The 14,268-nt window shown below is 32.9% G+C and overlaps 3 protein-coding genes across 7 annotated transcripts in view; 2 read left to right on the top strand and 1 right to left on the bottom strand.

The window, feature by feature from the left end:
* The window catches only part of LOC111621443 (multiple C2 and transmembrane domain-containing protein-like), an 83,044-nt gene that overhangs the window by 52,802 nt on the left and 15,974 nt on the right, over positions 1 to 14,268 (top strand). For all 4 annotated transcript variants that reach the window (XM_023363593.1, XM_023363591.1, XM_023363592.1 and 1 more), the window contains exon 8: positions 8,032 to 8,218. In XM_023363593.1, coding sequence (XP_023219361.1) covers positions 8,032 to 8,218 — 187 coding nt within the window. The remainder of the gene's footprint in view (positions 1 to 8,031; positions 8,219 to 14,268) is intronic.
* LOC111621445 (putative nuclease HARBI1) lies at positions 9,456 to 11,816 on the top strand. Its single transcript, XM_023363595.1, has 2 exons — positions 9,456 to 9,863; positions 9,940 to 11,816. Exons 1-2 carry the CDS (start codon positions 9,630 to 9,632, stop codon positions 10,855 to 10,857), a joined length of 1,152 nt encoding a protein of 383 aa, XP_023219363.1. The 5' UTR covers positions 9,456 to 9,629; the 3' UTR covers positions 10,858 to 11,816.
* LOC111621446 lies at positions 12,495 to 14,211 on the bottom strand. 2 transcript variants are annotated; one of them, XM_023363598.1, is made up of 3 exons: positions 13,985 to 14,211; positions 13,760 to 13,830; positions 12,495 to 13,511 (listed from the first exon to the last, which is right to left on the bottom strand). In XM_023363598.1, exon 3 carries the CDS (start codon positions 13,455 to 13,457, stop codon positions 12,924 to 12,926), a length of 534 nt encoding a protein of 177 aa, XP_023219366.1. In that variant the 5' UTR covers positions 13,458 to 13,511; positions 13,760 to 13,830; positions 13,985 to 14,211; the 3' UTR covers positions 12,495 to 12,923. The 2 variants fall into 2 exon arrangements, with proteins under 2 accessions (XP_023219366.1, XP_023219365.1); XM_023363597.1 differs by having other exon boundaries at positions 12,495 to 13,830.

Here is a 14,268-nt window from a genome sequence, read left to right as displayed (position 1 = left end):
ACATCCCAGTTACGGTTATCCCCCTGTGAAATGCGGGCCATAGTGCCAACTATGGTTTTATTGAAGCGCTCACAAATGGAGTTGGCACATGGCCGATAAGCTGTTGTCACATTATGCTTGATTGCTAGTAGATTACAAACGTCCTGGAATGTTTTGGATGTAAAATTACTACCGCGGTCGGAGATTAACATGCTAGGGCAACCGTATCTACAAATAATATGATTAAATATGGCCTCGGCTACACTTTGCGCCGATTGGTCCTTCATTGGTACGGCTTCAGCAAAACGTGTGTAGACATCAACCATTGAAAAAATATACCGATTTTCGCTCTGTGATCTCTGGAGGGGGCCAATGATATCTATCGCTATTTTTTGGAATGGAAAACTAGCAACTTCAGTCTCCTGAAATGGGGCACGGCCACGGTGGAGGTTATATTTCTGGCAGACCTTACAATTACGGATGATGCGTTTTACGTGCGCGCGGAGGTTTTTTATGAAGTAGTATCGATCTATCAGGTTGCAAGTCTTTTCTAAACCAATGTGACCCGACAAGGGGGAACAATGAAATGCCCATATTCACTCCTTGACTACACTCTCTCCCACGCAAACTTGTTTCCATTGACGGAGACCAAACTGCCCTGGTTTTTTGTGGATCAAAACATCGCCTTCTAGCGAAAATTCCGGTGGAATGTTATCGTTGTCGCCTACCGGGTTATGGGCTTGGTTGGAAAAATGGTGCTTTAAATTTTTAAATAACTTATCCTCCTCCTGAGATTTGATAATTTTTTTCCATAGATCAGGATTAACAGAGACAACATCACGCGTGTGCAGGTCATTAAAATGTATAGCCTTTTCAGGCCTCGGCAATAAATCGGCTACAAAATTCCTATTACTCTTTGTATGGCATATGTTAAGGTCGTAATCTGCTAGCTCAATCGACCCAAGATCATCAAGTCCTTCGACTTGGATAGGGGTGTTAGCGAGGCAATCTATTGGAGAGACGACGCTGTTAATTGCGTTACGCGGCTTAACATTCATCCATTTGCCGAGATCTTCGGTGATTTTCGGGATGTCCTTAATGATGTCCATCCCTAATATAGCCTCGTATTCCGCGGGTTCAGGGAAGGGCATACACGGTATGTTTACGTGGTGTTCTACCTCTTTATAACTTACGGTGACACTAACGAGTTGTTCGCACTCTGTTACCACCCCATTTATGCCCCTTATTCCAAGTTATTCTTCATTAGCTCTAGCTCTCTTGATGCAATTCGGCGGTATACGTTTTAAAACTAACGAGCTTATCAAGGACTTTTCTGCTCCAGTATCTATGAGCAGGGTTACGTCTAGATTATTCATCCTACCCTTAATGAGTGGGAGGTATTTATCAGAAAAAAAGACGCGCGTAGCCAGGTTTAGTGTTACACTAGGAGCGCGATACTGGCTATCATAACGCTCCTTTACAAGTTTAAATTCGCCCTTCGATGGTTTGGACAATCACGAGCAAAATTCCCCCGGCGCCCACAATCATAGAACTTTATATCCGCATTTCGGTGGTCCTTGTCTTTGCTACTACTAGCGAACTTTTCAAAGGCTTCAGCTAGGGCATCAACCCTTTTTTCTAGTCTGTCGATCCTATCACCATGACAAACGTTTGACACCAATATGTTATCTGGCTCGCTGTTAACAGGTTTTATGTTTTCCTCCACTAAAGTAAAAACCCCCCTACGTTCGGTATGGTTATTGCAATCAGATTCGATCTTATCTTCGATTTCCGAAAATTCAAAAGCCTCCTCCAGAGATTTTGGGGACCGCCGCAATACATTCCCTCTTATCCTGCCGTTCAAACCTAGAATGAACCTTTCCTTAATTATATCATCGCGCAATGAGTCAATCTTAGCATGATCCTTTACAGCGCGGGACAACAGAGTTTTAGTCCGCACGGCAAAGTCCGTTACGGATTCGCTCGCACCTTGTTTTAAATTTAGCAGTTGGTCTAATACTTTCTTTTCTCCAGTTCTCTTTCTTTCAAAACACTTCGTTAAATCGCGTCTAATATCTTCGTACGAACAAGGATACTGTTCTAACAGGCAAAAGAAAGTAGAAAGAGGTTCCCCCTTTAGTCTTGCTTGTAGTACTGCTATCTTTACCCTATCATTCCATCCTGCTAGGGTGGCAATGTTTTCAACGGAAAAAAAAAACTGTTTAATATTTACAGAGTCACCTTGAGTATTAGAAAACGTGGGAATCATCCCCAAAAACCCCGTTACAACTAACGGAACACCGTCATTAGATCCGTTACCATGGATCGTACTATCTACAGGATTGTTTGTAGCCATGATATATATATATATATGAAAAAAGAAAACACAAAATAACAAAAAAAAAAAAACTTATACGGACTAAAATACGCGTACAATCGAAAGTTCAACAGATAACGTAAGGACAAGGAGATTTTACTGTCGGAATCCTGTCGCGGACGCCATTGTGGTGAGCACGTGGTGATGAATGAATTCTCACAAAGAGACAGGAATATAAAACAATAAGACGTGCTTTATTTTACTGTATGAACATATATACAGGAAAGGTTCGTTGATTCCGACCTCCTTGTTCCTCACTTTAATTAAACAAAAGGGAACAAACAACACCGACTTTTAATTTACAGCGGAGCTAAACTCTTCTTTCGCGTAACAAAGGAGACACTTAATCACTAACTTAAAACTACTTATAACTAGAAGAGGAAAGGAAGGACAGGAATTAGAATAGAATGGGAGAATAAAAATGGAAATTCCTAGTAAGGAACGGGTACCCGAATGGTTGACTGAGGTGGTGGCCACAAGATGATTTCGTCTTGGAATTCTTTTCTTCTATGGGGACGGAGCACATGCGAGGATCCAAAATTCGTTCTTAAATCTCGGCTTTTCCAAAGTTCTTTTTCTCTTCCAATGCTATTTCTATCTTTAGTGTTCTTTGTAACCCTTCTGGCCGAAGCAACACCGAACTCGAGACCGCTCTCTCCGACGGTCTTTCCTCCTCCGGTCCAAAGCCAAAAGTGTCCTTATCGTCCCCCACTTGCCCTCTGGGCTATCTTCACTCCTTTGTCCCGAAATTGGGTCACTGACCGCCCACATTCAGACGAAAGTTCCAGAAAGTATAGAAACAGAACAAAGAGAAAGGGGAATAGAATATTCTTATATATACATATATAAAATAAAAACAACAAAAATATACTGGTGTACCACCACAACAGATTGCTGCTTATTGCTTCAATGTGCAAGGCATCATAGATAACTGACAATGCAACAGCTGGCTTTGAACTTCTCTGCTACCACAGAAAGATGACTATCTCAACAAACTGTGTCATGGGGTAACTGCTGGAGGGTAAACTGTATGTAAAGAGACTACTTGTTCATGTCTCTGCAATGGTCTCAGTACTCTTTACTAAATAAGGAAAAGAAATGAGTCACAATTCAGTCTTTAGAGTGATTCTTGCCAAATTTTGATGTGAAGAGAATCCAGGACTTGACACCTGTAACAAATATCTTTGAAAGTGACCATTATAGAGATGGTGGGTTGATGGTATGGGCAAGAATAGCAATAAACAGCCACACTGAGCTTCACATTTTCTTTCAGGTAGTTCATTGATAGGTATAAGTATTAAAATGAAATTCTATACCCACATGTAATGTCACTGTATTTATCACTGTAATGTGTTCAAATGCAATATTTATGGATGATAACATTTGACCTCACAGAGTGCAATTGGTTGAGAGATACCTGCAGAGTGAAACAATTCTTCACATGCAATGGCCTTCAAGAACATCAGACCTGAATCCAATAGACCAGGGGTCGGCAACCTTTTGAGTCGGAAGAGCCAAAATTACAATTTACAAAATTTCAAAGTTTTTAAAGAGCCACAAAATTTTTTCTTGCCAACAATAAATAGTACTCACATAAATAAAGTTTTTTGATTAAAAAAACTAATCTATTTATTCATAAGAAAAAATATCTATTTATTCATATATAAGTAGTGTTTTTCACAACAAATTAGATAATAGAAACATCCGAGGACGGGGTCACGGGGAGGGGTGCGGTGAAAAGCGAGTACAAGTGGCTGAGAGATAGAATCAGTGCCTAATCCTCATTAATCGATTCAGAACGATTTTTAAATGTTTTTTTTTTTTTTTGATAAAATAAATAATATTTGCGTATGGAACTAAAGAGCCGCAGCTTCACATCCAAAGAGCCGCATGTGGCTCGCGAGCCGCAGGTTGCCGACCCCTGCAATAGACCATTTATGGAACATGTTAGGAAGACTGATTATAAGTTTCAGTATCCTATCCCATTCTTTTTCAAAGTTTCAAACAAGCTCTTCTACAAGAATGAAAATTAACACCACAAAACTTGATCAACAATGTCATTGCTAGCATAAATTGTTGTTGTCAAGACTGCATTGCAGTCCAAAGTCATCATACATGCCGTTAGACAAAAATCACTATTGAACATCTTGATGCTATAGTTGGCTATCAAAATGTAAGAGCCATAACTCTTAGTTATTCTTCAACTTTCATTCAAATCAATAAAATAATAATTGTTTTATTCACAAGAATCTCATTGTTGCTTATTTTTTGAGCAACAGTGGATATACACAATATACAGGAAATTCCCTAATTCCAAATTAGTATAATGAATTTCTCTCTAGATATCAAACAACTGACAATCTCTAACAAATGCAGTATACAAAACATATGGAATTTCAAATCTCATGGTATAATTCCCTTTAATTCAAATTCCTGCCATTCATGTTACAACAAACTAAATCAAATATATTCATTTGAGGAGAGCATTAGTATCTTTAATAATTATGGAAGATTTCAAATAGACACAGGGCAGAGCTGCCAGATCCTATAATTTCTTGTGAGTTGGGCTACTTTTAAAGAAATTTTTTAGCAGTTTTTGTGTCAACCAATTTTTTGGGCTGTAATTTGAAAAAATTGTACACCTATAAATTCCCACTGTTGGCTGTCTGTCCATCCTTAATCTCAAGAACAGAGTTAGGTATATAAAAGTTGAGACCAGATATGGAAAACATAGGGGCATGAGGCCTGATTAATTATATATGATTTTCCAGTGTGTACTGGAAGTCACATTATTTCATTTCAAAAATTTTTCCCTGAAAGGAGTTAGATAGATGACCAGCATGACTATTGCTAGCAGAAAAAGTATGATATACAGGGACAAGACACTACTAATTTGAGATGAAGAAGATATATTTTAAATTAAATAAACTAAAAATATGATTAAAAATTGCAGTCTGGCATTGTGACAATGTTTTGTATATTAAAAGCATTTATTCTTGACTTCTATCCCTCTAATCTACAGATTTCTAACATTAAAAGCTAAGCCTGTTAATTAAAAGCCAAAGTTTTAAGGATTTTCCTCATCAATATAATAGTCTTTTGCATCCTTTTGCTTGAATCTCAGCTGATTTCTGGGAATATATGAGTATTACAGCCTGCAGTGACATTATAAATGGTTTACAACCAGTGGCATAGGTACATATTCAGCACCCTGGAGCAAGTAGAATTGGTGCGCCCCTTGTTTCTTGGNAATTAATTTTAAAGCTGAGCGTTATATTATTACTTACATGTATACATGCATAAAAAAATTAAAATAAATAAAAACTTTATACATATTATAAGTTTATTACTATAAATATAATTTTCTATAAACAGTAGAAGATAGATTAGTAGAAACTTTTGGAAAATGTGGATTTCTGAGTTTTGATGATTCATAGTATCAAACTGTTTCAGGGTAATATCGTATATTTGCATTATATTTCATTAAAAGGATAATTTGTGCAGAATATATTAAATTTATCTTATCAAAAGTTACATCAAAACTCAAAATACATTCAAAACTTTTATTCGTGTCAGTTACGATTTTAGTTGGGAAACCTTTTGCCTCAATTACAATCTTACAACGCCTTACCATGGAGTTAGCCAAGCATTGAAACCAAGAGTATAGATTGCTTCTATTGGTTGTGTTTTATTCTTTGATCTCTTCTGACTAACAAGTTTCTTTGGCTGTCTCCAAAGAATTTGGATTAAATTTAGGTCAGAGCAGTGGCGTAGCTACATATTCAGCGACCCGGAGCAAGTAGAATCGGTGCGCCTCCTTGTTCCTCGGAAGAGGTCTTGCGAAATTTATTTTGAACATTTAATTTAAAAACATATATCTAATTGTTTCAATTTAAAACCTTACTTAATAACAATTTGTTTGAGATTCGAGGCATCTCAACAATAACATATTCAATTGAATAAATACAAAAAATAATGATAAAACTAAATGTAATTCTTTAAGTACGGAGTACCTAATAATATTTACTATGTAGTATATAAACTGTATTGACAAAATATATGCAAGTTTAGTTTCATAACAAACACATAATAAATACAACCTCAATATGATCTGGGGATTTCCCCCTGTTGGGACCAGGCCTAGCTAATACACAAGGTCTTTGACAGGCAAAGTAATAAAATTTTCGAAGCAGTGGAGATCTACAAGGCGAGCAGGAGTGGAACCTGCATCAACACTGATGTCATTCAAATATCATCTACGTGGAAACGCTATCTAGACTCATAATATATGTCATACATGATACGTCACAGCTGTTTTTGTTATTTTAAAAATTTACAAGGCAAAGTTGTTTCTCAACAGCAACATTGTGCTAACAAAACACAACAAAGTTGTTTCAGTTTGTATTTCCTGAGGAAGGCCGATAAATTTAGTGGCCAAAAACGTTCGATATTTAAAATTTTGGACTTTTATTTTGCTGGAAAGTTTGAATTTAGGTGTGATTCACAAATACATAATAATACATAAAAAAATTTAAGATTGTTGTTATCTCACTCTTTTGTTTGCAAACCGGTCAATCACTTTCTCCAGATCACGATGACAAGTTATTGTTTTTTTCAATTTATATAGTAGCCGGAGCTAAGATGGCGTTGTGACATGCTGCTTCTTAAATAAGTTTTGATTAATTTTAGTATTGAAAAACTTTATTCTGCTGTCACTGTTGTCGCTTGTAAAGTTAAAAAAAATGAGAAATGCTGCAATAATGTCGGAGAACCTATTTGAGGCTGTGGTGTGAATTAAAAGTAGTTCAGCAACTTTGCTTATAGAAATAATTTCTTTTACCTGACTATAAAAACATATTTTAAATCAAAGCAGTTGAGTTTAAAACTAGGCCAAATATCAGAGGGATATGCCGATTGTAAAAGTTCTGATTCTTCCAGAATATTTTAAAATCAGATGACATGACAAAATATGCAGGTGATAAGCACTTAAAAAGTGTACAAAATTGTCCAACAGATTCAAATCTAATGGTTAATTGATTAATTATTAAATCCCAAAATTTGTTTACAAATGTTTTTACAAGTTTTTATTTTGCCCTTTCTAATTTGCCCCCCATGATTCATGAGTCTGGAGCAGTTTGCTCCAACTGCTCCACAGCAGCTAAGCCTCTGTTTACAACTGAAATGCAAAGAAACTAAACAAGTGTCATACATATTTAGTTTTTTCCATGCTTTATTAGGTAAATTTATTTATAAAAACATTTATGCTTACAAAGTTATAACTGATTACTGTTGTTATTCTCCAAATATAGAATTCTCCTTATATCAAACACTCAAAATATTGGTCCCCTCAAATTCATTAATTAGAAAATTTCCTGTATATATAAATTTAATTTACATGATAACTTTTTTATCATATAAATGTTTAATAACTTTAATAATAGATTAATAAACAAAATAAGAGAGCAATATGATTTGTATATAACTTAATGAATCTTATCTAAAATAGTGGATCATATTAATATTATAATAGGTAAGGAAATACTTATAAAATATGATGATTCTTCAGATTCAAATTTCACAGATAAGATCTCAATATAATAAATATAATATTCATGTAAATACTCCTACTGTGAAATTATTATACTACTAATTTAGCAATTTTAATTATTCCAAAGATGCACAATAGATCTTAGCAGTCTTACTCCAGAAAAAACACATAATATTTGGCAAGAGCTTGAAGATGGAGCAGGTTCTATATATCTTCTTATCACAATTAGTGGTATGCACAAACCCGATACTGTGTCTGATTTAACAGCTTATGAATTTGATCCTAGGGAAAGACAATCTCTTATTAATAAATATGTAAGTATCATTAAATTATATATATTTTTTTCATATATTGTATCATAGGAGTCACCAAACTACAGCCCTCAGGCTGGATCTAGCTCACGTTGTTTCTAGATAATTAAAAAAATTTCAATTTAAAACAATATTTTATTTGTGTTAAATGATTCAAACTGAAGCCTGGGAGAGTAAGTAATAGGGCCATATTTACTTAAAAAACAGAGGACCCGTTTTTTTTTTTTGGAAATCCAAAACTTGGCATTTTTTACTATCTTACTTTGTTTTTGTTGAGTTTGTCTTTTTTGTTAATAAATAATAATGTTTTCTTATTTGTACTACCCAAAATAAATAAATATTTGCAATGTATTTTATTTGTGTTTATTAAAAATTAAGAAAATAATTAAAGTTTTAAGATTATTGTTTTTATATACATATATGATGTTAAACAATACATTTAGTGCTCTGAATACTTCAATTGACTACTTATATTAATTTAAAATAATTTGAAAACAATTTTGAATGATTCAGAACATAAGAACAATAATAAGGTAAACATAATGGTTACAATCTTAAAATATTTACTGTGATTTTGAGTAAATAACTCATGGGTTACTGTCTTTGAAAGATAATTTGAAAGGAAGTGTGAGTTATATGATACGGGAAGGTTATACGCCAATTTTAAATTCCAGTCACAAATGAAAGTTAATTTACACTGTTATTTAACACAATATTTTCTTTACAGTTATATAGAGTTTCCTGTCATTTTTTTGATATAGATTAAAAAATTAAAGTAAAATTTGTAAGCATTTTTTTTAACTAACTCAAATTTAAATATTTGACCTGCAATTTAGAGTTACTAAATTTTGAATTCAATAATTGATGAAATTAGCTTGTTTAGATCCCTTTTCAGAGGAGGGATATGCTTGTAACCTCATTGTCAGATTACAGCAAGCATAAGAAAAAGTGTGCCTGTAAAATGTATCACAATTACTCCAATATTACAGTACCAGAACAAGTCCATCAAATCCTACATTGTGGTCCCAAGCATATCCCTCCTCCAAAAGAAATCTAAACCAGCTAATTCCACCAGTCATGGCAGCAGTAAGGAACTGTTTCAAGAAAATCAAAGAATAAACTTAGAAATTGCCACCAACTTGAAAATTTTTTAATTCAATTTTGACTTTCCTTTGGAAAAACATTATTATTATTATGTTGGGTTTTGTGAGTTATACTCGGTTCACACCAGTGGCTGTGTACTATGCCAGACCAGAGTCAAGGCATAGCAACCAAAACAAAACTAAAATTAAATAAGTGTGTCAGTGTCTCCGCGTTTTTTTATGCAGCGAAAATGTAGCGTAAATGACGTCACAAGCAGCAACCGCTGCATGTCGCTGCATGGCATTTTACAAACGCTTGTCGCTGAAGCAAAATGGACGCTGTCCCTTGTTCGCTGATTTCAGTTTTAGAAAGTAACATATTATTTAAAGAATTACAAGAGAATAAAAAAAGGAGGTATGAAAATTTAATGGTTGGCATCGCTGTTTCCAATGAACGTAAAAAATCTAAGCGACAGAAGATACGAAATTACGTTGAAGAGGTCGTACCTTCATATTCTATGGATGACTTCAAATCTCATTTTAGACTCACAAAAAGTTCAACAGAAGTAAGTTTTTAACTTAAAATAAGCTAAATTTTCTATTAATTTCTAAATTAACTGATAATGCGTTTATTTTTTATAGGAAGTTATAAAATTATTAAATTCAAAGAGAGAAATGAAAGTAAAAAAAGGACGACCTCTTATTTCTTCTACAAAGGAAGTATTATTGAGTATTTGGACTCTTGCTAACCAAGAATCATTTAGAGGTATTGGAGACAGATTTGGTGTCAATAAAGGTCATGCACACACAATCTTTATAGACTTCTGCCAAAAAATGTGTCGTATGATTGGCAAGTTTATTACATGGCCAAATGATAACTTGGAAAGAACAGTTTTTAAGTTTGAAGAATTACGTTCTGTTTCATTGCCTGGAGTAATTGGGTGTGTTGATGGAACACACATATATATAAAAGCTCCAAAGGAAGACAGCCAGAGTTATTACAACAGGAAAGGAAGGCACTCTATCCTGTTGCAAATAATTTGTGATTCTGAAATGCGAATTATTGATGCATTTGTTGGTTGGCCTGGTAGTGCCAATGATTCTCGGGTTTGGCAGCAGAGCCCTATTTATAATAGGTTTTTAAACGAATCTTCAAGGTATTTAGGAGATAAGTATTATTTACTTGGAGATTCAGCGTATCCATTAGATACATTTTTAATTGTACCATATAAAGATTATGGTAATCTTACTGTAAAACAGAAAAATTTTAACAGAAGACACAGTTCTATCAGAGTTGTGGTAGAACAAACCATAGGTCTGCTAAAAGGGCGATTCCGTCGTCTGAAATATTTGGACATGGAAAACATTTCATCAATGTCAAAAGTCGTAATGACATCATGTATATTGCACAATTTATGCATTAATCAAGGTGATATTGACTGTACAGAGGATGCATTTGTTGATGATTATAATGAACCTGCAGAAGACCCAATTACAAGAAATCGTACAGCTGCAGAAGTAAAACGTAATCAATTAGCAGATCTATTGATGCAGAATTGAAATGTTTATTGAAAATATAATTTACAATTGTCTTGTAGTTAAATTAATAAATGTAGAGAATAGTTTTATACAATCTATTGTCAGTGTTCTTAATAAGATGTTTATCACAAATTCACTCATCTATCAATTGAAGGGCTCCCTATAGAAACATTACAAACAACAAATGTCTTTTTTACCAAGAAGCTAAAAATTGTTTCATTCTTTTTCTACATTCATATTTTAAAACTCGCTTATTTACACTTGTTGACTAAGATTATTTAAATTCAAAAGTAGGGAAAACTCAATTACTTTTATTGAACATTTTTTTCCTTATTTTGGTCTAAAAACAAGTATATTCTTAGACAGAATTAGATAACCTAATAAATAGGGTATAACAATTGCAGGGCTTATCACACCAATTGTTATACCCTATTTATTAAGTCTAATTTATAGTCGTGGGTTAAAAGCATTTTTTATTATTATAAGTATATTCTTATTGAATTAAATTTTTACAGAAGTATGTAATGCGTTTGTAGTTTTACACAGAGGCCATTAAAGACAATAAATTGGGCTAAGATTCAAAATACTCAACATTATGTCATACTGATGAACAAAAGAAGAAAATACAAAACGAGGCATTTTCTATGGCTGAATTAAAACTGGGAATCCAAGAAAAAAGTTCTTAAAAAAACAGCCATTGAGAGCTTGTATGGAGTGTGAGAATAGAGTTCTCTTGCCATTTTTTGAATAAATTAAACACAATAATGCTTTATTAATAAAAAAGCAGTTTTAGAGATTTATTTTGTTAGTAAAAATGGCATTAATTTTGTAAGGGCCCCTAAGTTTTCTCCTGACCCAAGGAAAAATTGCATTTCCTATTGAGTCCTGTACAAAAAGAAAGGAATCAACAATGAAGCTTATGTAATAAAAAGTTTGATTTCTTTTTTTTAAAATAATATGCAAGTCTCAGAAAAGTAATATACAAATCAACATGAGAACTTTATTATATCCCAGTAAAAACAAATTTTAATTAAAATGTTCTTGTTCATAATCATGGTCGTCTTCAGGCTTTTGACCAGTACAATTCGAATACGGAATGCATCAAACATGTTTTACTTTGAATTTGAAAATAATTTTAATTAAAAGTAACAAACCCATTTGAAAACTAATTACAGTAAAAACTAATTTACTGTAAGCTATGAAGGATGTGCTAACACATGGATATTTACAAAATTTTTATTTTATAAATTATACAGTGGTACCTCAGGATACGAAATTAATCCGTTCCGAAACTGAGATCGTATCATGAAAATGTCGTAAGGTGAATCAACTTTTCCCATACGATTACATGTTAAACCAAATAATTCGTTCCAATGCGAAAAACATACTCAAATTAAAGCCAAGTAATACATAAAAAAAAATAACTGTAGTAAGGAAAACAAATGAAAAATGCGAACTAATGTAACGTCGTATGGTGAGTTTTTGTTCGTATCGTGGAGCAAAAAGATGTTCGAATTTCATGTCGTATCCTGAAAATTTCGTATGCTGGGGCGTTCGTATCCTGTGGTACCACTGTATATATTTTTTTTAACAAAAGTAGTACATTAATTTCTAGTTTACTAAAATATAGTTTTCTTTTATGTTTTATGAGTTTTAAATTAATCTCACTGACAAAATTATAAAAGACAAACATTCAGTATTTTATTTCTTACTATATTCAAAAAATATTTTCATTTCAATAATTATGTAAAAATCAAGTAAAATGAAAAAAGTTGTTGACTGGATAACATTGAAAGATAGTGTGAGATCTAAAGTGTGATAAATCTAAATTCAAAATTCAGGTAATTATATCATACAAAAAACAACAGTTTAAGAGAATATAAACCTAAAATATCCTGAAAATTTGTTTTTAGTCAGGATATGATTGGATTAGAGAATAGTTGAGAAATTAGCAAAAGAACTAGAATTACATTAACCCTGCCTATGGAAAGTTGAAATGATTATCATTATAATTGAGTCCGATATATAAAACCAGTTTTTAATTAAAATTTAGGAGACAAGCACATTTGATTATAAACATTTTAAATTTATTCTTTTTTACTTTTCTGAACAATATTTAAAATATTTTTTAAAATGCTTAATTTTTGTAGTTCTATTTCCTCCAGTTTTTTCCACCGTTGTTCATCCACCTCCTCTTGTTTTTTGATATATTCTTGAAACCATTTGGGAGGCTCATCTTTGGAACAGACTTTTCTTCTTTTTTTTGTTGGTGGTGCTTGTTCTTTCTCCAGGAGATTGTCTGAAGTAGAGGCTTCATTTTCCTCAACATTTTCCTCAGTTGCTGAGGATAATGATGATAATAACGTATCAGGAGGAGGAGAAACACTTGCTTTTGAAGCAAGGAAAGCATCTAGATCGTCCTGAAATTCCCAAAAGGGAACTTGCCCACCTCCAGATCGTTTCATCTGGTCTTTCCTCCTCCTGTACGTCAGCATTAAATTTCTCCACTTCCTATCCACCTCTACTGCTGTTATATCGATGCCTTCCTTTTTGAGATTTTCGCTTATTCGGCCCCATAATTTTATTTTTTTACAGTTTGGACTTTGAAACTGCAGATCCATTTCTTTGCGAAGCTCTATAAGCTTTTTTATAGAGTAAGTGGTCCATGTAGTTTCCTATAAAATATTACATTTTCATTAACATGTTGATAACTATAAAGTAAGTTTCTGAAAACTTAATTAAAGAATCTATAAAGACTATTCACAAAAATATTCAAACTTAAAGTATTTTATCATAAATATGTTAAATGTATAAATTAATAAAATGAAGGGTTTTATTTCAAAATAACAGATCTTGTTTTCTTAGAAATAACTGCTTCATAATGTAAGCTATAATTTTTAAACTCATAAAATATACTACTTACAGAATCTAACTTGTTCCCACACTTCCTTGGTACAGTAATTTGATCAGGTACAGTTTCAGAAATAGTTGAACCTGTGGTGGAAATTTTAAATTTTGAGATTTCAGTAAATATATATATATATACGAAAGAGATTTTATTTACAGTTTTTATATATTTACATCGGTATTACAATTTTATCATAGTTGTCTCTAGAATGCTTTAAATGAATAATAAAACATGTCTCACCTGTGCCTTCGACATTGTTTGATGAGAAGAATACTTCGCAGTATTTCTCTCGAAATGTCTCATCTGAAAAATAGCATATTTTTAAAATTAAACATCTTAAATGTGTACAATATGATTATCACTTATTTGGTATTGTCTTTCCTTAGCTGAAATTAAAAACTGATTCTATAATTCCATTTAATCATATCAGTATAACCTAATTCAAGTTAAACAATACCAATAACGGATAAATTTATTATTTCAAGAATGTATATAAATATAAAAATATTTACCTGTACTTAATT

This window comes from Centruroides sculpturatus, unplaced genomic scaffold (genome assembly GCF_000671375.1).
Source record: "Centruroides sculpturatus isolate CEXI.00-Female unplaced genomic scaffold, Cexi_2.0 scaffold227, whole genome shotgun sequence".
Lineage (NCBI taxonomy): Eukaryota > Metazoa > Arthropoda > Arachnida > Scorpiones > Buthidae > Centruroides > Centruroides sculpturatus.
Note: the sequence above shows the minus strand (reverse complement) of the source record. Positions and strands in the feature narration are given on the sequence as shown.